This window comes from Myotis lucifugus, unplaced genomic scaffold, assembly GCF_000147115.1.
Source record: "Myotis lucifugus unplaced genomic scaffold, Myoluc2.0 scaffold_207, whole genome shotgun sequence".
NCBI classification, from domain to species: Eukaryota; Metazoa; Chordata; class Mammalia; order Chiroptera; family Vespertilionidae; genus Myotis; species Myotis lucifugus.
This window is the reverse complement of record NW_005871255.1, coordinates 1535518-1561861: the sequence shown is the minus strand read 5'-3', so window position 1 is coordinate 1561861 and position 26344 is coordinate 1535518. Positions and strand designations below refer to the sequence as shown.

The 26344-nt window shown below is 39.8% G+C and overlaps 1 protein-coding gene across 13 annotated transcripts in view; it reads right to left on the bottom strand.

Moving 5' to 3' along the window:
• Nucleotides 1-26344, bottom strand: part of PSEN1 (presenilin 1) — a 69788-nt gene that overhangs the window by 23899 nt on the left and 19545 nt on the right. For 5 of the 13 annotated variants that reach the window (XM_006097603.3, XM_006097601.3, XM_014463346.2 and 2 more), the window contains exons 4-7: nucleotides 16941-17036; nucleotides 11243-11496; nucleotides 8648-8789; nucleotides 3240-3307 (exon numbers count right to left, since the gene is read on the bottom strand). In XM_006097603.3, the coding sequence (XP_006097665.2) occupies nucleotides 3240-3307; nucleotides 8648-8789; nucleotides 11243-11496; nucleotides 16941-17036 (560 nt within the window). Of the gene's footprint in view, nucleotides 1-3239; nucleotides 3308-8647; nucleotides 8790-11242; nucleotides 11497-16857; nucleotides 17037-17674; nucleotides 17710-26344 lie in introns of those variants that run through there. The other 8 variants (XM_023761320.1, XM_023761322.1, XM_006097602.3 and 5 more) reach the window with 6 other exon arrangements.

The following is a 26344-nucleotide window of genomic DNA, read 5'->3' as shown; positions in this document are numbered from 1 at the left end:
CATTTATAGCATGACTGGATGCCATGGTGCATTCATCAATAATGAGAAGTTGGGCCTTTTTAATAGTTTTAGCAACTTCACTCTTTATATTGAGTCTAGAAATTGAAGTTTCATTTAATGGAATCGGTAATTTATATTGGGAATGAAAGGTGCTTCCACCGAGAAGTAAATTTGTAGCAATTCCTGTAGATGCTGTGGGTAAAACAGTACCACTACGAACTCTAAAATAATGTATTAAAACTTTATACAGATATGCAGGTGAATAGGATTCCTAGCTGGCAGGCCCCTGACAGCAAGCTGGCCACCTGTCGATTCCGTGAGGAATGGGGCTCCCTCCTCCCTCCTGTCAGGGTCTGGTTTGAAGGCCGGCCACGCCCCCTATTGGGCCAGACCCAGAGTTCTATCACACTGTGGCCTCCGCCTCAGCAACCCAGGACTGACTGCTGCTGGGCACTTCTGGCGCTCCAAGGGTGGGTTCTTCCCTCAGGCCTCGTGGGAAACACCTCAGGGAGGGTGCAGCCCTTGGCAAGGCAACCCAGGACTCAGTATTTCCACACTCCGCTCCGAGGGCGGGTTCCTGCCTGAAACCTCGCACCTCAGGAAACAGCTGGGGGAGGGCGCAGCCGTTTCCAAGATGACCCCTGCAGGACTGACTTCCTTCTGGTTGGTTAAGCTTCGGGACGTGATGTTACACCCAGGATCCTTATATAAGTAGGTTTTTTAAGAATATGTTTTTATTGATTTTTATAGAGAGAGAAGGGAGAGGGAGATAGAAACATCAATGATGAGAGAGAATCATCGATTAACTACCTCCTGCATGCCCTCTACTGGGGATCAAGCCTGCAACCTGGCATGTGCCCCAACCAGGAATTGAACCAACAACCTCTTGTTTCCTGGTTCGACACTCAACCGCTGAGCACACCAGCCAGGCTCATGTGTATCCTTTTAGAGAACATCTATATCATATATACACTTCTTTATTAGACACAAATGATAGCATATTATTACACTGTTCTATACCAGGCTTTTTCCTCCTAAAATAATGAAGAATTTTCCACATTAGTATATCAGAGCTGCCACATTCTTTTAATGGCTTTATTGTATGGATGTACCATAATTTATTTAATCAGTTTTCTATTGATTGATATTTAGACTGATTCCATTCTTTTGCCATTAGAAACAATTCTACAATTATTATCTTTTAAATTACTAAGTTCAGTGCATATACATTGAAAATGTTAATGGCTTTGCCAAACTGCTCTTACAAGTTATACACCAGCCTGGCTGGTATGCTCAGTGGTTGAGCATTGACACATGAACCTGGAAGTCACGGTTCACAGTTTCATCCCTAGTAGGAGGTATGCAGGAGGCAGCATATTGATTCTCTCTTATCATTGATCTTTCCCTCTCAACCTCTTCTTTCATCTCTCTGAAATAAATACATATTTTTAAAAAAGTTATACACCATTGTGTGTTTGTTTACTTCCCTGCAACCTTACCAGATTAGAATATTAATCCAACTATACTTAGTGATTATAATTGTCTTTTGGTTAGTTCTGAAACCAAGTAAATGATCATTTTATCTCCAAATATTGATAATTTAACCATCTTTTACAAATTCTATAGCTCTTGTTTTATTTCTCTCTCATTTAGTTGTGTTTACTATTCCCTCCAGAGCAATGGCAGACAATAGCAGTGAATAGTGATAAAGGAAATCCCCATCTTGTTCCTGACATTAATAGGAATGCCTCTACTTCCCTATGAGGTGATAATGACCTTTAGGTGAGATTCGTACATTTTATGATGGTAAAGAAGTAATCATATGTTTGGTTTTTTATAGGATTTGATCAAGAACATGTGCTGAATTTCATCAAATGCCTTTTAGCATGTAAAGATGATGGCCTAGTAACACAGTGACTTATATTGAAATTTGCTAATAATGAAACAACCTTCCGTTCTGCAAACAAACTCCACTTGGTCATAATATATTTTCCTCCAATGTATTTCTGAATCCTGTGTAATATTTAGTTATTCCTTTTCTATCAATAAATGGAATTGGTCTACTGTTTCCTTTTACTTTATAATTTATGGGGTGTTTTTTTTTGTATCAATGTTATGTTGGCTTCATAAAATGATTCTGGAAGCTTTTCTTCTTTTTCTATGTTTTGGAACAGTTAAAATACTATTAGAATTTTCCAGTCCTAGAAGGTTTAATATGAAACTATTTGTGCCTGGTACTATTTTAATTGGTAGGTAGGATGGAAACCTTTTCAACAACTTTCTGCTGTTTCTTTTTACCTCTATTTAGATTTTCTACTGCTTCAGTGGCAGTTTTGAACTTTTCTTTTTTTCTAGAAAACCACCGAGTTCTTGCAGATTCTCACATTTGTTTCTTTTGTCTGTCCTTATTCCCAATGCCTCTACCAAACTTTTCCATTTATGCATTAGTTGTTGTTTTTTTAAATCCTCACTTGAGGATATGCTTATTGATTTTAGAGAGACAGGAAGGGAAAGGGGTGCAGAGAGAGAGAGGGGAGAGAGAAACATCAATCGGTTGCCTCCCTTACGTGCCCAACCCAGGATCAAACTGGCAACCTAGGTATGTACCCTGACCTGGAATCAAACCTGCAACCTTTTTTTGGTGTAAGGGACAATGCTCCAACCAAGTGAGCCACCAGGCTGGGGCAATTTATGTATTAGTTTTATTGCTTCTGTTCCTAATATAAGATCTATCCCAATGATTTACAAACTTGATTCAGTCACTGGGGTTGAGAAATCTCTGAGCCTGGCAAATCTCTGAGCCTCTCTACTCTTTTCAACAGATAGTTCTACTTTTTCTATTTTATATGTGAAATTTTCAAATAAGATTTCATTTGAGAGAAAAAACAACTTATAAAACAATATAAAAAATTGGAAAGCAATTAAATCATGCATACACTTTCTTGAAATCCTTTAACAATCTGATTTATAGACTTTTAAAAAATTCTTTATTAAAATAATTAGGTAAGTTCTTCACTAAAAAAGGCTTAGAACTGATTATAGTCTTGAGTTCTTTCAGTTCTACTTATTATAAGCAAGGATCAATAAAAGAATATCCCTACTTATATTAACTTGTCTTATGTATACCAAGTATGACCTACATATGGAAACAATTATAATTTAAGAGTAACTCATCAATAAAGGACATGGCTTTAACAGAATTAATTTCTGAAAAATAGACCAAGTATTTCACCACTTACCCCAAATAAATGAATGAGAAAAAGAACAGCAACAATAGAGATGAAATGATAAGCCAGGCATGGATGACCTAGAAAAGAATTTCAATATAAATAAGAGAGCCCATGACCAAAATAAATTGCAAATTTCTTTCTTCAAAAATAGTATATTATTTCTGCATATGTTATTCTTTTCAAATGGCTGAACACATATGGCTTTGGGTTCAGTGCATTCTTTCTTTTTTATAATATATATATATATGTATTTTTTTAATTGATTTCAGAGAGGAAGGGAGAGGGAGAGATAGATAGAAACACCAACGATGAGAGAGACTCATTGATTGGCTGCCTCCTGCACTTCCCTTAGTGGGGATCGAGCCCACAACCCGGGCATGGGCCCTTGGCTGGAATTGAACCCAGGACCCTTCAGTCTGCAGGCCAACGCTCTATCCACTGAGCCAAACCAGTTAGGGCTCAGTGCATTTTTATATAGAACTCTTTGGGGCTGAACAACTCATAATGGTAAATAGAAATTTCAGCAAGACATATATAGACTCTCATTCCTTTGGGAATAGATAAAATTTTAAAAACAATGAATTCTAAAATGCCAAATTATCAATAGGGTCAACAGTTGACATTTAAACTTTAAAGCAGCAATATTTTCAGTGGAGGAAATTTGTAGTGTTCCTGGAATAAAAAATAAATTAAATGAAATAAGATAATTGATAAATAACATTCAATAAACTGGAAAATCAGCTATTCAGTTAGATGACCTTTGCATGTATACATTAACTGTAAGAGAAAATAGGCTTTTTAAACTACATAACCATTTGACAAAACCATTCAGATTGTTAAGTTTCAATAAGTATTGCAATGCTTTCTACATTTATTTTCCATTACAAATGTATTATTATTACGAATTCTTTGAAAATCATTATCACGCAGAATTCAGAGTACTATATAAATATTAGTCTCTATTACTCAGGTTCAGTTTATTAATGTGAGTAATAGGTCAGATTTTGATTTTTATAATCTGTTACACAAGATAAAAATTTTAAATGATAATTTCATGTAATGGGTATATTTGGGAAAATACTATACAACCTAAAAGCATGGAGTTTTTAAAAACAGAATAAGCATGATAAATTGTCAAGAACTTCTAACCAAAAGTGAAATTATTCCAAGGTGCATAGAAACATTATTTGCTTAATTTCAATGAACTTTATTACTCAATGACAGAAGGAGCTACTTAATAACATTTCCAAACATATCTCTTAACCAGAACAGATCAAATCGAACCTTGAAAAAAGGAGAGAAAGAAAACCTCCAAATCAAGAATATTGTTTTGTCTTCATTTTTTCTAAATCTCCCAACCCTAACCTCCAGATCCAGTTGTTCAGATAATCAGACTCTAAGCTTGTAAAGTCTAGATATGATTAGGATTTATGTTCATTTGCTCTTGTGGTTCTGTTTTGATCACCCAAGGTGATCTGTGATTATGAATTCTTTTTAAAAAATTACTTTGCCCTAGCCAGTTTGGCTCGGTGGTAGAGCATTGGCTTGAGGACTCAAGGGTCCCAGGTTCGATTCTGGTCGGGGGCACATGCCCAGGTTGCGGGCTTGATCCCCAGTGGGGGGCGTGCAGGAGGCAGCCATCAATGAGTCTCTCTCATCATTGATGTTTCTCTCTCTCTCCCTCTTCCTTCCTCTCTGAAATAAAAAAAGAAAAATTACTTAGTTTTGCTGTCTCTCTTTCTTTAAAAAACTTTATCAAATTTAACTTCTGGTGTTCTCCCACAAACATTCTATTACAAAAAAATTTTGAACACAGCAAAGTTTAAAGATTTTTACAGTGAACACCCATGTACTACCTAAATTCTATACTCACGTTTTGCTACACTTGCTTTGTAACATTTCTATCCATCTCTCCTACATATCAAAGTAACCTGAAGATACCTGTACATTTCCCTCTAAATACTTCCACTTCAACAAAATATTCTAAAGGGAGCTCTTACTCTATTGCATCTGGAAAAAACAAAAACAAAAAACAACAGAACTTGAGCAGAAAGGTATCTCCTTACTTGCATCGTGCCCCTTCATACTCACAAGCCTGAGCTTTGAAATAATCCAAGTTACAAAACTTAAAGAGCATATACAATATCATAGGACAGAAAAGCTTTAACGAGTGGAAGATGTATACTGCTATTCCATATTAGGCTCCACATTAAAGGCTGGAGTAAATATTAAAAATTGGAAATTCTCATCCTTTTTGAGAAATGCTTTTTACCTTGTTATTTTGTTTTGTTTTGATTTTTAGCAAGGGAACATGAAGATGTTGTTTATTTAGAAACACAGCATTGCCCTGGCCTGGGTGGCTCAGTGGGTTGGAGCATTGATCCCCACTCTGGTTGGGACACATGTGTGAGGCAACCAATTAATGTGTCTCTCTTACATCAATGTTTTCTCTCTCACCTTCCTTCCCCCTCTCCCTCCCTCCCTCCCTCCCTCCCTCCCCACTTCCTTCCTTTTCCCTCCCTCCCTTCTACCACCTCTGAAAATCAATGGAAAAAATATCCTCAGGTGAGGGTTAACAACAACAACAAAATTTAAAAATCAGAACCAAGTAATAATAGTTTTACATTCTGCATTTTAACACTTAATTTTTTGTCACAGATATATTCTGCCACCAAATATATTTTTAAATGGCAGTAATATTATATTTATATAGATGAACCAACAATTTAACCTTTTCCTTATGCATGAATTTGTCAGTGTTTCTTTTTTTTATTTTTATTTTTTTTATTTTTTTTAATTAAATTTTTATTGTTCAGATTACATTTGTTCTTCTTTCCCCCCCCCAATAACTCCCCTCCTTCCAGTACCCGCCCCACCCTCCGCCCTCACTCCCCACCCACTGTCCTCATCCATAGGTGCACGATTTTTGTCCAGTCTCTTCCCGAATCTCCCATTCCCCTTTCCCCCCCAAGAATAGTCAGTCCATTCCCTTTCTATGTCCCTGATTCATTATAATCACCAGTTCATTCTGTACATCAGATTATTTATTCACTTGATTCTTAGATTCACTTGTTGATAGATGCATGTTTGTTGTTCACAATTTGTATCTTTACCTTTTTCTTCTTCCTCTTCTTAAAGGATACCTTTCAGCATTTCGTGTAATACTGGTTTAGTGGTGATGAACTCCTTTAGCTTTTCCTTATCTGTGAAGCACTTTATCTGACCTTCAATTCTGAATGATAGCTTTGCTGGATAAAGTAATCTTGGTTGTAGGTTCTTGGTATTCAGCACTTTGAATATTTCTTGCCATTCCCTTCTGGCCTGCAAAGTTTCTGTTGAGAAATCAGCTGACAGTCGTATGGGTATTCCCTTGTAGGTAATTGAGTCTCTTTCTCTTGCTGCTTTTAAGATTCTCTCTTTGTCTTTTGCTCTTGGCATTTTAATTATGATGTGTCTTGGTGTGGTCCTCTTTGGATTCCTTTTGTTTGGGGTTCTCTGCGCTTCTTGGACCTGTAAGTCCATTTCTTTCAGCAGGTGGGGGAAGTTTTCTGCCATTATTTCTTGAAATAGGTTTTCAATATCTTGCTGTCTCTCATCTTCTGGCACCCCTATTATTCTGATATTAGTCCGCTTGAAGCTGTCCCAGAGGCTCCTTACACTATCTTCACACTTTCGGATTCTTTTTTCATTTTGCTTTTCCAGTTGGGTGTTTTTTGTCGAATCTTTGGTTTGATTCTTGTGCTCCTCTGGTCTGCTATTGGGTATAATATTCTTTATTTCAGTCCGTGTATGCTTACTTTCTAATTTCTTTATCGTAGCATCGAGGGTCTCATTAGTTTTCGTGAGGCTCTGCTCAAGTTTATAGCAAGCCCTCAAAATTGCGATTCTTAGCTCCATATCCTCCATTTGTGTCATGTTTTTTTGTCTCCGCATCTTTTATGCTTTCTTGGTGCACCCCCTTGTGGTCTTTGTGCGCAGTCTTGTTCTAGCCAAGCCTTAATTGTTGTAGTTAACACTAGAGGGATTTGACCACCAGGCCGACTGGCTGTAGGAATCAGCTGTGTGGAAAACGTCTGTCTTCTGGGGAGGCGCTAATCCAGCCTTTGCCTGAGGCGATCGGCAAATGGCTGTGCGCAGGGCTTGGGCGGGGCGGGATCAACAGGGCGGGGGGAGGGAGCAGTTATGGCCGCTCTCAGTCCGTCCCCAGGGGCTCTGCCTCTCTGTCCCCGTAACCGCTGCAAACCTCGGAGGGACCGTAGCCAGACAGTCCCGCTTCTCCCGTTTGAGTCTGGGTCCCTAGAGACTCGCCCGGATCTGTAGCCCAGAGTCTGAGACTCCCTCCTGATTGAAAACGACAACCGCGCCCTCAGCCACCAGCCCGCTTTGCGCACGTACCACCGCACCACCGTACCTTTAAATTTTCCACACTGCGCCTCCTCTGAGCCTCGGAATGCTGTTGTTTTTCCTTCTAGTTGAAGAGTCTCTCCTCAGCCAGCCTTCCTGTGGTTCTGGTTGATGTCCGTTCCGTCTTTTAGTTGTATTTTTGAAGTGGTTGTTTACGGAGGCAGTCTCCGGTGTTTACCTATGCCGCCATCTTCGATTCCTCTCTCTTTTTTTTTTATTATTATAATTTGTGCTAGGATGAATATCCCAGCATGGAAATATTTTCAGCATTTGTAGTTCTTTCTTCAGAATAAATCATGAAAGCAAAATTACTGAATCAAAGTCTAGAAACTTTTTCTAATCATTATTGACACATATTGGTTTAGTGACTTCACAAAAAAAAGGCTAGATTAATCTTTTCAAGTCAATAGGTAAAATAAGTTCATTTGTGTGTGTTTTTTTTAATATATTTTATTGGTTTTTTTACAGAGAGGAAGGGAGAGGGATAGAGAGTTAGAAACATCGACGAGAGAGAAACATTGATCAGCTGCCTCCTGCACACTCCCTACTGGGTATGTGCCCGCAACCAAGGTACATGCCCTTGACTGGAATTGAACCTGGGACCCTTGAGTCCGCAGGCCGACGCTCTATCCATTGAGCCAAACCAGTTAGGGCTTAATTTGTTATTTTAATATGTATTTTTTGTTGTTGTTAATCCTCACCGGAGGATATTTTTTTCCACTGATTTTTAGAGAGAGTGAATGGGGGGGATAGAGAGAGAAACATCAATGTGAAAGAGACACATCGATTGATTACCTCCCGCACATGCTCCTGACTGGGGCTGGCAATGAACCTACAACCCAGGTATGTGCCCATGACCAGGAATCGAACCTGCGACCCTTTGCAAGCTGTCACTCCAATCACTGAGCCACACCATCCAGGGTTAAGACCTTTTTCTTTACTAGACCAAGTATAGATAGAAAACCCAATCATAAGAATATGGTGGAAAGCAAAGCTCTGTCTCTCATGCTCACCTTATAGCACCTGTATTTATATAGAGCCACCAGGAGAATAGTCATGACAACAATGACGCTGATCATGATAGCAGCATTCAGAATCGAGTGCAGGGCTCTCTGGCCCACAGTCTCGGTGTCTTCTGTGAACGGAGTATAGATTCTAGAACAAAACAAAACACAAAGCCCCAGATAAGTGTTAGTGGATAGATATCCCAAGCCATATACTCTCTCCAACTTGAGTTTTGTTTCCTTGATTCAAATGATATATCACTTCTGCCCATCTCATCAACCTAGCCAAGAAGTTTTAACCTAAGAAAAATAGCTAGTCAAAAATAGGGCTTCAAAATAAAAGAAGATGTCTAAGATATGGAGAGTTGTGAACCAGACCCTGACTCCATCTAGTGGATGCTTATCCTGAAACAATTACCTCATCAAATATTCTTTCTCCACAGCTTATTAGGATTTGCTAAATAACCAGATTCTGCCATATAAACTACTGAGGATACAAGGGATAGTCAGAGGAAGTCATATGGTTTATAATTATTATCTTTCATCTTCAGGGTGACTGCAACTGGGGTTGTCTTGAGATAATGTCACATATCCATTTCCCCTTGTTTCTCATTCACACAAAAACACGTTTATTCTTGGTGCCAATGTTCCCAGCTAAAAGATTTTAGTTCTGACTCCCTTATAGTCAGGTGTGGCCATGAGACTAAGTAATGGCCAATGAGTTATAAGCAGATATATTGTGTGGAACTTCTAAGAAAGAGTTAATTCTGCTGAGAGAGATGTTTTATGTCCTTTTCTTCCCTACTCCTTCCTGCTGTCTGAATGAAGGCTAGGGCTCCAGCACCCATAATAACCTAGAGTATAGACCCTGAGATAACCTAGAGTATAGCAATAAAGAAGAAAGAAAGGAGCCTGAATCCTTGATGAATGTGAAGCCACTATTCCAAACTGACTGACCAGCGCTGCACTACTCCATCAGAGAGAGATGAAGCATGTATATCATTTAAGCCAGCTGTTTGATTTTCTATAACGGGGTCAGCAAACTTTCTGCAAAGGACTAGAGAGTATATATTTTAAGTTTTGTGGGTGATATGGCCTCTGCTGCAACCACTCAACTCTGCCATTATCATATAAAAGCAGGCAGAGACAATATATAAAAGAATGGACATGGTTGTATTCCAGTAAAACTTTATTTACAAAAATAGGTGACAAGCAGAGCTGCTCTGTGGACTATGACTTACTAATCCCTGTTCTATAATATGTAACCAAGTTAAATCTAATTTATACAGAGAATATTAATCTCTTTTAGCTATTATCTCTATTATCTGCCGTTACTCATTGTCTTAGTCTTTCTTTCAAAAATTAATAGCTTGGCTTTCAGAACCCCATGTAGTTTTTCAGGTACTTGCCACTTTCAAGTTCTAAAATCCATTTAAGCCGAAACCGGTTTGGCTCAGTGGATAGAGCGTCGGTCTGCGGACTGAAAGGTCCCAGGTTCGATTCCGGTCAAGGGCATGTACCTGGGTTGTGGGCACATCCCCAGGAGGAGATGTGTAGGAGGCAGCTGATCGATGTTTCTCTCTCATCGATGTTACTAACTATCTCTCTCCTTTTCTCTCTGTAAAAATCAATAAAATATGTTTTTTTAAAAATCCATTTAAAACTTGTTTGAGCCTCACTAGGGTCCTAGAGACAGAACTAGGTGACATAAGAATCAAGGGCTGACACCAACAGCACCAGAGAATCTACACAACAGTTCCCCAAGAGTAGAGAGTGCCAGTTTGTATGAATTCTTCATCCTTTCATTTAACAACTTTTATTACATACCTCATCCTGGAAACAAAGTGCTCTGATAACACTTACAGTACAGAAGGAAACCAGGTGTTGAGTAAATCATGTAAATAAATTTATATTTGCATATTGTTACAAGTGAAAAAGAACAGGTTTCTATAAGAAAGTACCTAATTTTATTAGTAGGATCAGAGCCTTTATATTTGGAATTAACATTTAAGCCAAGATCAGAAGGATGCTAGGACATAATCCACCTAAATTAGAAAAAGCAAGAACATTCCACGCAAAGAATAATGGGCTCAATGGCCCTGAGATGGGAAAGATTACTATTTAATGCTTTACTGGCTCATTACAAATAAATTCAGCCCTTAGTGACAGCATACAGGAAATATAATTCTGTAGCTTTCATTTTCTCTACTTAAAGCAGCGGTTCTCAACCTGTGGGTCGTGACCCCTTTGGGGGTCGAACGACCCTTTCACAGGGGTCGCCTAAGACCTTCGGAAAACACATATATAATTACATATTGTTTTGTGATTAATCACTATGCTTTAATTATGTTCAATTTGTAACAATGAAATTGGGGGTCACCACAACATGAGGAACTGTATTAAAGGGTCGAGGCATTAGGAAGGTTGAGAACCACTGACTTAAAGCATCAAGTAATAAATAACGCCTCACTCTCAATTGCTTTTGACTGAAAGAACTCTCTGGCCTTCATGCCCCTTCAGTGCAGAGGCCTTCAAGATAATGACATGCAATGAAGAAAAGCTATGATGACCTTGAGAATAATAAAACAAAACATTCATACATACAACTGCCCATCCTTCCGGGTATAAAAGCTGACGGATTTGATGGTAGCCACCACCACCACCATACAGAGAGTCACGGGGACAAAGAGCATGATCACATGTTTGGCGCCATATTTCAGTGTCAGCTCCTCATCTTCTTCTTCATCTTGTTCCACCACCTGCAGTGTGTTACCCTGAGGTCCTCCATTAGATAATGGCTCAGGGTTGCCCCGCCTCCGCCTTTCGTTGCTGTGCTCATGCCGTTCTCTACTGTCATTCTAAAAGCAAAAGAAAAACTTTTTCAGTAAGTCAGACTCTCCGCAGAATCAGGTTATTCTATATCAAAAACAGAAAATGTGCCCTGACCGGTTTGGCTCAGTGGATAGAGTGTCGCCCTGTGGGCTGAAGATTCCCCGGTTCGATTCCAGTCAAGGGCATGTACCTTGGTTGCGGGCACATCCCCAGTCGGGGGTATGCAAGAGGCAGCTGATCGATGTTTCTCTCTCATCGATGTTTCTAACTTTCTATCCCTCTCCCTTCCTCTCTGTGAAAAATCAATAAAATATATTTTAAAAAAAAAACAAAAAACAGAAAATGTAACAGTCAGACCTGAGATTAACAATAGGCTCACAATTACTTGAGTTCTAAAAACTTGAGGTAAGAGAACCAATTTATAAGAAGTGACGTGTGCAGTTAAGAAATCTAGATTATTTACCAAATTCCCTAAAGGAACCCAGGTCCTCCCTTTCACCTGGATCTTGGCTTTCCCACTGTCTCGTTCCATTCCTAACCTAATATAATTACACTCATCCTTTGAGGTTTGGCTTAAAACTGACACCTACATAAGAACTTTATTTGCTGCAGCTTCAAGCAGAGAAATCCCAGCTTTTCCAATTCATGAAGTGCTTTCTACCCGTGATTTTACACCAGTTATACAAAGAACTATCTCACCTCATTACCAATAAGACTTAAAATCCTGTACTGATGTACAAGGGATCTCTCTGTAATTATTTCTTACAATTGCATGTAAATTTACAATTATCTCAAGTATGCAATTAAAAAAAATCTTTACAGTGAGAAATTAGGCCTTAAACAATTATAATATCCTTGCCCTGTTCCCACTGTGCCCTGAATAGAGTCGGGGACAATAATACTTGATGAATTATGGAATGAAAGAGAACCTTTCTTAGATTCTACTTTCCTTGGACTCTTAATCCAAATACTTTTATCCTTATCCTGGGTTTCTCCGTTCTTATTCTTCAAGTTTGATTTCCTTTTTGGTATCCCTGTTCATGTCTAAACTCAGTTTTTAATAAAGGGTAGAATGAATCCCAAGGGCACTAACAATAACAATAAATAAAAATCTATATATATAAAAGCCCAGTGACCAGAACGGCGGAATGACCAGAACGACTGGAATGACCGGTGGCTATGACGCACACTGCGGCAGCCAACCAGCCTGATCCAGGCCCCGATCGGCACCCCTCCTGGCCAGCCCAGCCCCCAACACCCCAATTGGGGGTGGGGCCAGCCGGCCAACCGCCCGTGACCCCCCCCCCCACCCGCAGGCCTGGCCCGATGGGCCCCAATCAGGGAGGGCCAGCTGGACCCCACCCATGCACAAATTCTCGCTCTGGGCCTCTAGTAATAGATAACAGGAAAGATAACAGATACTCTTCTCCCTCCTCATTGATAACAGAACAGGTTGATAGTCACTGTTGCTGGGAAGATGTAATCAGCTTGGTTGAGAAAGGGTTCTCTTAGGAAAACATGCTATTCTCATACCTCATATCTGACTACAGATATACCTAATAGAGTATTACCATTATTCATTAAAAATACATTACACACTTAATAATAGCTTAAAATTATTACAATGTAGCAAGCATTGATATGTACTTGACATTTAATTCTCATAGATACCCTATCATCGCCACTTTATAGGTAAGGAAACAGCCACAGCTAGTGTTACAGGGTGGGTTCGAACCCACATATGCCTGACTTCAGAAATCAAGTTCTTAACCACCTCAATTTGCTGTTCACAAGACAACACAAGAGCTCTGTAGACTGTGAGCTGAGTTCTCTTTTACTTTACTTTCAATATATTTATCCCACAGGTAATTATGAAAATCTATATTCCAGGTACTCTTCTGTGGCAATACAGAAGTTAATAAGATCTAGATGCTTGCTATCCTTAAGAAGTCCCTAAGTTAGTTTCAATATAGAATAAACATTATGTTAGAGATAAAAATAAAGTGCTACAGGACTATAATTCTGTGTGGTCAAGAAAGGCAACATAAAAGATACGATTTTTGAACAGAAACTTCAAGAGTGAATGTAAGGTAAGTGGGCTCCAGGCAGAGACCACATGAACTGTGGCGCAGACATGTGAAAGTGCTGGACAGACAACCAGTGAGTACTCCAGAGGTGGCTGGAGAACAGGGTCTGTCAGGGCTGGTGGAAGGAAAGCTTAGGAAAGGTTGTAAAGAACCTTGTTTGCCATGCCAAGGACTTTAGACTTCGTCCTGTAGGCAACAGAAAGTCATAAAAATTGTCTCAAGGTTGAGGAAGTGACACATCAGATTATGACTTATTTCTAAGAAACTTGACTGAGTGGGGATGGAAACAGGGATGTGTAAGGCACACTTCAGAAGCAGAATTGAAGGGCTTTGTGAATGGTCAGGAAGGAGTCAAGGATGACCCTGGAGGTTTCTAGCATAAGAGAGTAGGAAGGTGATGATGACACTGACTGAGACTGCGAACCCAGATGAGCAGCCTGGAGGAGGGAGATAGGTAAATGTCAAGTATTCACACTCAGGCAGGAAGTCCAAAGGCAGTTAATAAGAATTTCAAGCTCAGAAGAAAGTTGGGGGAGGTCATTCGTTTCTATAGTTATGAAAATGAATGAACTCTCAGGGAGAGAGTGTAGATGGAAAGTAGGAACAGTATGAACTTACTGGTCATTAATGTAATACAACAGCTGTGGAAAGAAAAATATGCTAAGGATGTTATCTTTGTGACTAATGTTTGGCAACAGAATTATGACCAGCTTGACAGGTCAATTATGCACAAAATAAACTAAAATACAATTAATAATAACTCATTATATGGTATTTGATAATGTACAAAGCACTCTCACATATCTCAATCATTCTTTTCAGATGTTGAGAGGAGTTAGTAGGTGAACACTAAAACAACTTGTCCAAAATCTCACAGCCAGAAATCAGCAGAGACAGAGTCAAATTCAAGTTTCTTGTTTCAAAATTTGTGTTCTTCCTATGGCACTACAGCTGTCCCATTAGGCTATATGAACAGTTTAACTGAGTAAGTCTAGCATGAAAGAGGCAATCATAGCATGCTCATTCACATTACTCAACTGGATGTTCTGGTTTGTAAAGAACATTAGCCAACCCCACCCTGCCCCACCCCCAGAAGCTGATATGGGAAACTAGAACATTGTTTAACACACACACACACACACACACTCCCTCTTTATAGTACTTTAGATACTATTTTTAAAAATTGACTATATGTTTTAATTTCATTTTTTAAAGTACAATTTATTTATTTAAACAGTTCATGTGGTTCTGAAATCTGAGTATAAAAAGGTGTACAATAAAAAGTTTCCTACTTAACTATCTACTTAGTTTCCTAATCTCCCAGGTTACCACTGTCATTGTTCTCTGCAAATTCTATCAGAGTTTCTTCATGTACATACAAGCAAATATAATACATAGCTTCTTCCCCCTTCTCACACAAATGGTAGTAGCTGAATAAATGCACTGCCCTGCACTTTGCTTAAAAATCTCCTAGAGATTTTTTTACATCAGTACACAAAGAACATCCTTATTCTCTTTTTTTTAGGTTATATGCAAATACACCATTTATTCTTTTTTTTTTAATGCTTTTATCGATTTTAGAGAGAAAGGGAGAGGGAGAGAGAGAGAGAAACATCAAACAGCTGCCTCCTGCAGGCCCCCCCCAACCCCCCCCCACCGGGAAATGAGCCTGCAACCCAGGCATGTGCCCTTGATCGGACTAGAACCTGGGACCTTTCAGGTTGCTCTATCCACTGAGCAAAACTGGCTAGGGCAGAACATCCTTATTCTTAAAAACAATTTTTAATCATCTATATAGCCAGTATATAAATTAATTTATTAGGCCAATCCCTTAATGACTGACATTTAATTTGCTTTGAACATTTTTGCCATTACAAACACTGCTGCAATCAGAATGCCCCCTATTAACTTATTTCACGTGTGGGGGCATATTTGTAGGATAAATTCCCTGAAGTAAAATTGCTGGGTCAAAGTACTCATGCAGTAGAGATACTGATTATTGCCAGATCACCCTCCCTATGAGTTGTATCAGTTTAAAGACTCCGCAAAATAGAAAGAGTGCCTATTTCGACAAGTCCTTAATTAAAAATCAGTGAATGCCAGGTACTAGGTGCCAAGAATATAGTATTCAACAAGACAGAAGAGGTTTCTGCTCTCATGAACTGATTGCAGGATAGAGATAGATAATAAGCAAGATAATTACAAAGTGGGATGGTACTATAGCAGGGTGATATGAGAAAGAATACTTGGGCCCTGGCTGGGTGGCTCAGTTGGTTGGAGCATTGTCCCAAGCACCAGAAGGTTGCTGGTCTGATTCCCAGTCAGGGCACATAACCTAGGTTGCAGGTTTGATCCCCGGTGGGGGCACGTATGGGAGGCAACCAATCAATATTTCTCTCTCACATCGATATTTCTCTCTCTCTCAAATCAAAACAACCACATATCCTCAGATGAGGATTTTAAAAAATTACATGGAATACTTTTCTGAGGAAGTGACATTTGATCTGAGACCTGAAGAATGAGAAGAATGAGAAGATGTGAAAAGCTTACTGTACAATAAAGGATTGACTCAGCAGGTCAGGAGTGTCCAAACCCTGCACATGACAAAGAAAGATCTGGCCTTGTTCCTGGAAGATAACCTCTAAGCCCTTTCGATATATTGCCTCTGTTTACATTAGGCCTTGGCCACATTGCTAACAATGTGATCTATGGTGGGAGTCTTGGCCCAAGTGGTATCTGCTTGACTTTGGGAAGAGCTAGAGAACTATGGTCAGCCATGTCTATGTGATACCCAATAAAACTCCTGGACATTAAGGCTAAGTGCACTTCCCTGGTTGGCAATACTCCATGCAGGTGGTCACACTGTTCCTGGGAGAATTAAACACTGTTCCCATGACTCCACTGGGAGAGGACAACTAGAAGCTTGTGCCTGGACCCTGCTCTATATTCCTTCTTCTGTTGCTAGTTTTAATCTGTATCCTTTCACTGTAATAAACTGGAAGAGTGAATATGAATATAACAGCTTTTCTGAGTTCTGTGAAGCTAAACACTGAACCTGAGCATAATCTTGGGGAATCCCAAATATCCCTGTACACTGAAAACTACAAAATACTGCTAAGAAAAATTAAAGAACAAAAGCAAAAATAGACATATGGACCACATCAAACTTTAAAACCTCTGTGCATCAAAGAAACAATCAACACTGGGTAAACTATGGAAACAGCTCACTTAAAAACACACATATTATCAGATAATTCCATTTTCATATAAAGTTTCAAAGAGCATAGAGGTCCCAGGTACCCTTCACCGAGTTTCCCATAAATTGGTGGCTTCAGTGGTTCCAGGACACTACCACCCAGGACACGTGCTCAGGCACGTCTCACCGATGTGCCTCCCTGTGTCCACTCTGTATTCTGGACGCTGGATGGTCCCGTCACCACAAAGATCTTCATGCCTTTATCTCTAACCCCAGACAACTGCTAATGAAACAATTGTGTTGGGAAAAAAAAGAAAAAAGAAACAAACAATCAACAGAGTGAAGTCAACCATGGAATGGGAGAAAAATATGTATAAATCATATACAGTGGGGCCTTGACTTAAGAGTGTCCCGACTAACGAGTTTTTCGAGATACGAGCCGTCTCTCGACCGATTTTTTGCTTTGAGTTGCGAGCTAAAATTCGGGTTACGAGCCAGCTTCAGATACCCCACCACTAGTTGGCGCAGCGAACGTCACAGTGAACGCCACAACATCAGCCCAGCAACACGTGTCTCACTCGTTCACTTTTTGATTTGACATATGAGTAATTTGAGTTACGAGCTCCAATTAAACTCGTAAGTCAAGGCCCCACTGTATCTAATAAGGGGTTAATATCTGAAATATATAAAGAACTCCTACAACTCAACAACAAAAAGCCAACCCAATTTTAAAATAAGCAAAACTCTTGAACAGACATTTCTCCAAAGAATATATACAAACTAGAGGCCTGGTGCACAAAATTCTTGCACGGATAGGGTCCCTAGGCCTGGCCAGCAATGAGGGCCCCCGCCTGCACCGGCCGTGGCCTGGCGCTGCCTGCTCGCCGATCATCCCCACCTTGGCCTATGCTACCCGCTCACCTGCTCCACCATCCCGCCGCTGTCCCGCTCTGGTCGGGGCCCATCAGGGCCGGCAGCGCCTCTACTGCCGCCCACTGCCAGCGCCGCATCACCGACGCCCGCCATGTTCCGCGCCGCCCCCTGGTGGTTAGCGCATGTCAAACTCCCAGTTAGTCGAACTCCCACCGTGGGGACAATTTGCATATTAGCCTTTTATTTATAGGATGGCTAACAAGCATCTGAAAAGATGCTCAATATTACTAATCATTAGAGAAATGCAAATCAAATTATAATGAGATACCATCTTATACCCATTAGGAATGCTACTATAAAAAACAAACAGAAAATAACAAGCGTTAGTGAGGATGCAGAAAAATTGGAACCCTTGTGCACTGTGGTTACGAATGCAAAAATAGTGCAGCTGCTATAAAACAGTATGGAGTTTCCTAAAAAAACTAAAAAAAGAATTATATGATCCTGCAATCCCACTTCTGGGTATACATCCAAAAGAACTGCTATCAGTATCTCAAAGAGGTATCTGCAAACCTGTGATCACTGCAGCATTATTCACAAGAGCTAAGAGATGGAAGCAACTCAAATGTCCATGAACACATGGATAAAGAGCCCTTGCGTTTGGCTCAGTGGATAGAGTGCTGGCCTGGGGACCGAGGGTCCCGGATTCAATTCCAGTCAAGGGCACATGCCCGGCTGCAGGCTCGATCCCCACTAGGGGGCATGCAGAAGGCAGCCAATCAATGATTCTCTCTCATCATTGATGCTTCTATCTCTCTCTCCCTCTCCCTTCCTCTCTGAAATCAATAAAAATGTATTTTAAAAAAACGAAAAACAAAAAAAAAACATATGGATAAAGAAAATGTGGTGTATACAAAAAGTGGAATATTATTCAGCCTTGAAAAGGAAATCTTATCACATGCTAAAACATAATAGTAAGTGCAATCTGCAAGTTACAAAAAGACATTGATGATTCTACTAATATAAAGTATCTAAAGTAGTCCAACTCTGTGGGTGGAGATGGGCAAAGGGGGAGGGGGAGGAAAGACACCTATAATAATGCCAACATTAAAATTTTTAATAAAAAATAAAAATAGCCGAAACCGGTTTGGCTCAGTGGATAGAGCGTCAGCCTGCGGACTGAGAGGTCCCGGGTTCGATTCCGGTCAAGGGCATGTATCTGGGTTGCAGGCACATCCCCCGGTGGGGGATGTGCAAGAGGCAGCTGATCGATGTTTCTCTCTCATCGATGTTTCTAACTCTCTCTATCTCTCTCCCTTCCTCTCTGTGAAAAATCAATAAAATATATTAAAAAAATAAAAAATAAAAAATAAAAATAAAGTAGTCCAATTCAAAAAAACTGTAGTTGTTGGGGCTGTGGGTAAAGTGTCAGTTTTGCAAGCTGAAAAAGTTCTAGAGATCTGTTGCACCACAATGTAAATATAGATTAATACTACTGCTGCACTGTATATTTGCCCTAACGGTGTGGTTCAGAGGTTGAACATCGACCTATGAACCAAAAGTTCACAGGTTCGATTCCTGGTCAGGGCACATGCCTGGGTTCCAGGTTCGATTCCCAGTAGAGGATGTGCAGGAGGCAACCAATCAATGTTTCTCTCTCATCATTTATGTTTCTATCTCTCTATCCCTCTCCCTTCATCTATGAAATCAATAAAAAAATATATTTAAAAAAGAAAGGATTTAAGAATGATTATAAGATTTTTTTATAAGTCAAATACACAACTCTACTCTTGGATTATATTCTACTCTCAGGTATGTGAATCATATTCTACTCTTAGGTATTTACACAAAATAAATAAAAACATATGCTGGTTAGCATGGCTCAGTGGTTGAGCACTGACCTGTGAACCAGGAGGCATGGTTTAATTCCCAGTCAGGGCACATGCCTGGGTTGCAGGCTCGATCCCCAGTATGGGATGCAGGAGGCAGCCAATCAATGATCCTCTCTCATCATTGATGTTTCTCACTCCCCTACTCCTTTTCTCTCTAAAATCAATAAAATATATATATTAAAAAAAAGTTTTGTAGCCATCATAAATGATTTCATTTCTGTGGCAGAGGGGAAGGATTACTCACTATATAAATGTTGTACGTTTCAGGGAGGGCGGGGCCCCACAGGAAGTGGTATGTGGGAGGCGAGCTCCTACACCATTATGTCAGAGGCGTCATTTTAATTCTTTCTCCTTTCCCCTTATTCCGGAACCTGATGCAAGTTTAGGTCCAGTCACCCAAGGCATGTGGACCCTCAAGCAGGGCTAGTATTTCTCAGGCAGCAAACATTGTGGAAGTATTTTTAATACAGTGTAGTGCCTGCCTGTTTTCTTTTTTAACCTTGTTTTCTGCCTGTCTTTTAAAGGTTTATATCTGTAAATAAAAGAAATACTATAAACAAGTTTCCAAAAGCTTTTATGCTATAAACCTGTTTATAACATAGAAAGTAAGTGTTCTCCTAATGTCTGCCCCACAACATGAACATAGTGAGCAATATGATGTACCTTTAGATTTTTTCAAAGCCTTGTCATGCAATGTTTCTGTTACTTAATATATCAGATGCCAGTACATATAAATATACCTCAAACTTAAATATTATAATACCAGCACAGTAATAATTATGATTATTGACCCATGTATGTGCTAGGCACTATGCTAAGCACTGAAGTTAGTTATCATTTAATCCTAAAATGCAATTTATTAATATTGTAAACTTCGTTTAACAAGTAAAGAAACTGAAGCTAAGAGAGACCGGATAATCTGCCAAAGACCACAGAGCTAAGAAGTTCTAGAGCAGAGATTGTGTGTGTGTGTGTGTGTGTGTGTGTGTGTGTGTGTGTGTGTGTGTGAGAGAGAGAGAGAGAGAGAGAGACAGAGAGAGAGAGAGAGAGAGACAGAGAGAGAGAGACAGAGAGAGAGATAAAGGTAGAAGAAGTGAGTTGTGGAAGAAGTGAGCCAACTGGGCTGTTTGGACTCAGGAAATAAGTTACAGAGGCAAAAGAAGGGCGCTAGGAGCTTGGGGGTGGGGAGAAGCATAGAGAATGCACCTGGGGTGAGAGGGAAAGGCTTGGGTATGGCCGAGTGAGAGAGAGTGTGCACTCTGGGGAAAGAAGGATGTGGGGAAAGGTGTGGGCTTGAGAGAGAGAGAGAGAGAGAGAGAGAGAGAGAGAGAGAGAGAGATACTAATTCAGACAGTTTAGTCAATAGATCCTATTATTAGCCATTACCTTAAATTACTGACTGGGTAAATCATAAGTAACATAAGTTTGAGGTTATCTCCAAATTCTTACTATTACAAATAATGCTTCAATAAATATTCTTGTCTATATTTCTTGGCACTCTTGTGGTAATGTTTCTAACTAGGATAAAATCCTAGAAGTGAATGCTAGGTCAAAAGGTTATGTACATTTTTAGATTTAATTGCCAAATTGTCTCCAAAGGGTACATGTATTTGCAGACTCAGTTGACTCCAAATACGAATTCATAAGAAGCACACGAGAATGCTTTATTTTCCCTACACCTTTAGTAGCAATGGGTATCAATCCTTGCTGATAAGTGAAAAATAAGACATTTTTCTTTTTTTGTTGTTATTAATCCTTACCCAAGGATATTTTTCCATTGATTCTCAGAGAGAGTGGAGGGGAGGGGGAGAGACAGAGGGAAACATCGATGTGAATGTGTCTCATCCATTGGTTGCCTCCCTCACGCACGCCCCTTGACCGGAATCGAACCTGGGACCCTTCAGTCCACAGGCCAACACCCTATCCACTGAGCCAAACCAGCTAGGGCCATTTCTTTATCTGATCATTAGAAAGGCTGATCAACTAGTCTTTTTATATATTTATTGCCACTTTTGTTTCTTCTTCTGCCATATATATTACTCATATCCTTTGGTAATGTCATTGAATTATTCATGTTCCTTTTGACTTCAGAATTATTTGTATATTAAGATACATCTGTCATTATGCATTACCAGCCTTTGATAAGTTTATTTTACGACTTTGTTCATGGCAGTTTTGTCACACTTAAATTTATAATTTTGTATTGCTGAATATGAATTTAGGTGATTTTACAAAGATAACAACTTATTCTTACTATACCCCAAATTGCAATGTTTTTCAACATATACACATATGTACAGTTATAATGAATGTTCACAAAGAGTGCATCCTACTTTACTCATCTAATATTATTTCATGAATACATTCCCATGGAATAGCAGGCAACATTCCTAAAAAGTTACAATGTATTCCATTATGTTGATATGATAGGCTACATAGTATTACTTACTTTAAATGATCATCTATACTAATAAAAGCCTAGGTGGTCATCACCCCGTGATGCCCTCAAAGCCTAGGTGGTCATCACACTGTGATGCCCTCACGCCATCACAATCCATCACCAGGAGGCTGGTGCCACTGGCCACCGGGCCTGCCTCCCGGCTCCACTCTGCATGGAGTGGGGAGGTGGGGCCGGGCGGCTACCCTGTGCAGCAAGGCCTGAGAGTCCCACGGCTCCACGCACCGCAAAGGCAGGGCCCTTGGCTCCAGCCTACCTCTTTGGGGCAATCCATCCAGGAGCCCGGATGGGTGGGCAGGGCTCCTGCACTGTGAGAGGGCACAGGCCAGGCTGGGGGACCCCCCCCCAACCCGAGTGCACAAATTCTGTCCACCTGGCCTCTAGTTTATTTATAAATTTATAAGAAAAGTTGCAATCCTGTAAGACTTTATAGGTACTGTTTGGATTTCTACAATTAGAAATGTGAGGCTCCTAAGCCTACACTGTAGAAAAAACTATTAGAGTAGCTTAACTGAAGAACTGGCAAGTTATGTGGAAAACTTGAAAGTATTAATCATAGGCAATATGTTTCCAACGGCACACAAAATTCCATCCAGCACCTGCCCAAGCTTTTTGATTCCCTGGAGTTAGAGCTTTCACTATTACTCTAACATCAAGGAAGGCAGTCATTTCCCTGAACAGTGAATATTAACTGGTTAGAGATAATATTTAACATTTATGGGCTATTGTGGTAGGCTTGAACTAGTTTGGATTTTTTTTTTAACAAACTATTAAGATGTGTGCCAAGGATTTCTGACTTTATTCTCATACAAAACAAGCATTTTTCTCTGGAGGTCACCAAGATTGTAAGTTCTTTTTTTCCTTACTTCACTTTGACATAACTGGGAAAACAAACTCATACTATAAACAGTACAACAACACTGTCAAAGGCTGATTGGACCTATGAACCCAATTCAGTTTACATTTAGATCATTCCTTTATTTTTTTTTTTTCACCTCAAGATCCCAAGTACTTAATCCTCACTTTAAATAGCTTATAGGCTTGTTTTCTGTTTAATTTTATAGGATTTCTCACACTTAAAAAAAGTGACCCATCATCATCTAAAATGAGGTTAGTTCTGCCAATCTATGAGTTTCTAACAAAGTTCTTTACATTTAATGTTTTGAATTTAGAAAAAATATTGCAGGTGACTTCATTTATAAAGATCAGACACGCCCTGACCAGTTTGGTTTGGTGGATAGAGCGTTGGCCTGCAGACTGAAGGGTCCCGGGATGGATTCCGGTCAAGGGCATGTACCTTGGTTGCAGGCACATCCCCAGTGGGAGGTGTGCAGGAGGCAGCTGATCGATGTTTCTCTCTCATCGATGTTTCTAACTCTCTATCCCTCTCCCTTCCTCTCTGTAAAAAATCAATAAAATATATTTTTTTAAAAAAAGATCAGACACATTTTCATGTTGTTAATTTAGCGACTGAAGGTAATGGATTTATATAAGTGTTCTTCAGCAATTGCTTTATATAGAGAATCATTATTGACCTTTCCATGGTTTACTACTTTAAGGCTTCTTTTTTAGGTAACAAATGACTGATATTTTCCATTCTAAATTAAAAAGGTATTACAATTTATTTCCTTACAGACTAGAAAATTTAGATCAGAATAAACTAATATGAATGAAAATACTGAGTATTCTGCCTGGCTGGTATGGCTCAGTGGTTGAGCATCAGCCCAGGAACCAAGAGGTCACCGGTTTAATTCCTGGTCAGGGCACATGCCCAGGTTGCAAGCTTGATCCCCAGTGGGGGCCATGCAGGAGGCAGCCAATCAATGACTTCCTCTCTCATCGGTGTTTCTATCTCTCTATCCCTCTCCCTTCCTTCTCTCTCTAAAAATCAATTAAAATATATTTTAAATAATTTTTTAAAATAAAACCACTGAGTATTCAATTTATAAATCTAATAGCTTTTCTTTAATGTCAGTCCCTTTATTTCTTAACTCAAATATAATGCTTCTTAAACTATGGTCCCTGGACCAGAAGCACTGGCAAGATCTGGCAATTGGTCAGAAATGCAAATTTGTGGCCCCATCCCATTCCTACAAAATCAGGAACTCTCCCAGGGGATTCCAATGAACACTAAGGTTTGAAAATCACTGCTCTAATATACAATATAAATGAATTTTGGACTTCAAAAACATTTTTTGTATCTTAGGAAAGCAAAAAGTGCTCAGCTAATCCACATAAAGGATCTAAGTCTGTACCAAATCAAAAGATAAGTCTTCACTATTCTGGCCCTGGTCAGTGTTGCTCAGTGGTTAGAGTGTCAGCCTGCACATGGAAGGGTTGAGGGTTCAATTTCCAGTCAAGGCACACTCACGTACCTGGGTTGCAGGTTCACTCCCACCCTCTTTGGGGTGTGTGCAGGAGGCACACACATCAATGTTTCTCTCTCTCTCCCCCTCCCTCCCACACTCTCTCTGAAAAAGCAATGGAAAAAATATCCTCAGGTGAAGATTAACAAAAAATAATTTTTTTCACTATTCTGAAAAATATATTTTTAATTTCCTCTAGCTTTAGTATATTCCTGTAATGTCAGTAGAAATGAAATGGAGGCTGACTTCTGGCAAAGAATTATGACAAGTCAAGGAAAAAGAACTCTACCCATCAAAATTTTGCTTCAGAAAAATACCTTACAAATAATTTTAATAGGCACAGTAAAAGTAAACAAAAGGATTATGGTAGATCACAAACTATAATATTAAAAAAGGGCCGCAATATTAAAAGATTGTTCTTGTATTTAACAAATCCACTATTCAAAAAGAAAAATAAAAGACCACCTTTCAATTAATCCACAAAAAACCTCATCGAGTCTAATTTAAATTTGGAACTATCCCCATACTATATAATAGAGATAATATGCTAATTGACCATCATGCCCTCACAAGATGGCGACGCCCAGTCCCCTCAGCCCCACGGGGGGGGGGAAGGGGAACAGGCACGCGGCGCAGCCAGGCCTGCCCCCAGGCGGGTCCGGCTGTTCCGTGCACCTGCAGCTGGAGTCCCCCAGTGAATTTTCATGCAACCATTACCTTTTTAAAAAATCCTTACCCAAGGATATGATTATTCCTTTTAGATCATCTGTTCTCGGGGAGCAGGCCTAAGCCAGCAGGTGGGCATCCCCCAAGGGTCCCAGACTGTGAGAGGGTGCAGGCTGGGCTGAGGGACCCCCGTGTGCATGAATTTTCATGCACCGGGCCTCTACCTTTTTCATAAACAACAAGAGCATATACTTATACAAGGGCTTCTTTATAGCTAAAAAACTTAGTAAGATTCTTTTCCTCTTTCTTTGGATTGAAAAAAAATACACCGGTGCAAAAATGAATACATAAACTTCATATTTTTCTTTCTCAGAATTTTTTTTCACACACTATCTCCTTTCAGTATTATGATTTTACACTTTTCTGATGTAAGAGACAATTTGAAGAACAGAAAGTTAACTGGAACATGTTTGGGATTAGAAAACTGAGTTTTAAGTTCCAGGTCTGTCATTTAATTTTCTGTGATCTTGGACAAGCATTGAAACTGTAAAATGGGGCCCTAGCCAGTTTGGCTCAGTGGACAGAGCATTGGCCTGTGGACTAAAGGGTCCCGGGTTCGATTCTGGTCAAAGGCACATGCCTGGGTTTCGGGCTCGATCCCCAGTGGGGGTAGCCGATCAATGATTCTCTCTCATCACTGATGTTTCTCTCTCTCTTTCTCCCTTCCTCTCTGAAATCAATAAAAATATATTAAAAGAAAAGAAACTGTAAAATGGGAATAACGGTCCCATGATAACTGGAAAGTATGAAATGTACAAAGATCTTTTTAAGTTACAGATTGCATTTTTTTTAAAAATGTATTTTATTGATTTTTACAGAGAGGAAGGGAGAGGGATAGAAAGTTAGAAACATCGATGAGAGAGAAACATTGATCAGCTGCCTCCTGCACACCCCCCACTGGGTACATGCCCTTGACTGGAATCGAACCTGGGACCCTTCAGTCCGCAGGCCGATGCTCTATCCACTGAGCCAAACCGGTTAGAGCACAGAATGCATTTTTAAGGAGATAAACAAAACATAAACTTATTTAACATCACATTATCAATAGCAGAGTCAAAATTAAACAAATCAGGCTTTGTTAAACTAGATCAGTGGTTCTCAGCCTTGCTAATGCCGCGACCCTTTAATACAGTTCCTCAAATTGCAAAGAAAGCGGGGCATCATGGCCGTTTCCAAAGAAGCTGTTTCAACAAATGCACGGAAGAACACTTCAGCGTCAAAACGTAGCATCGATTCAAACAGCTCCGATGCCAACCGCGCAACATGCTCAGCTGTG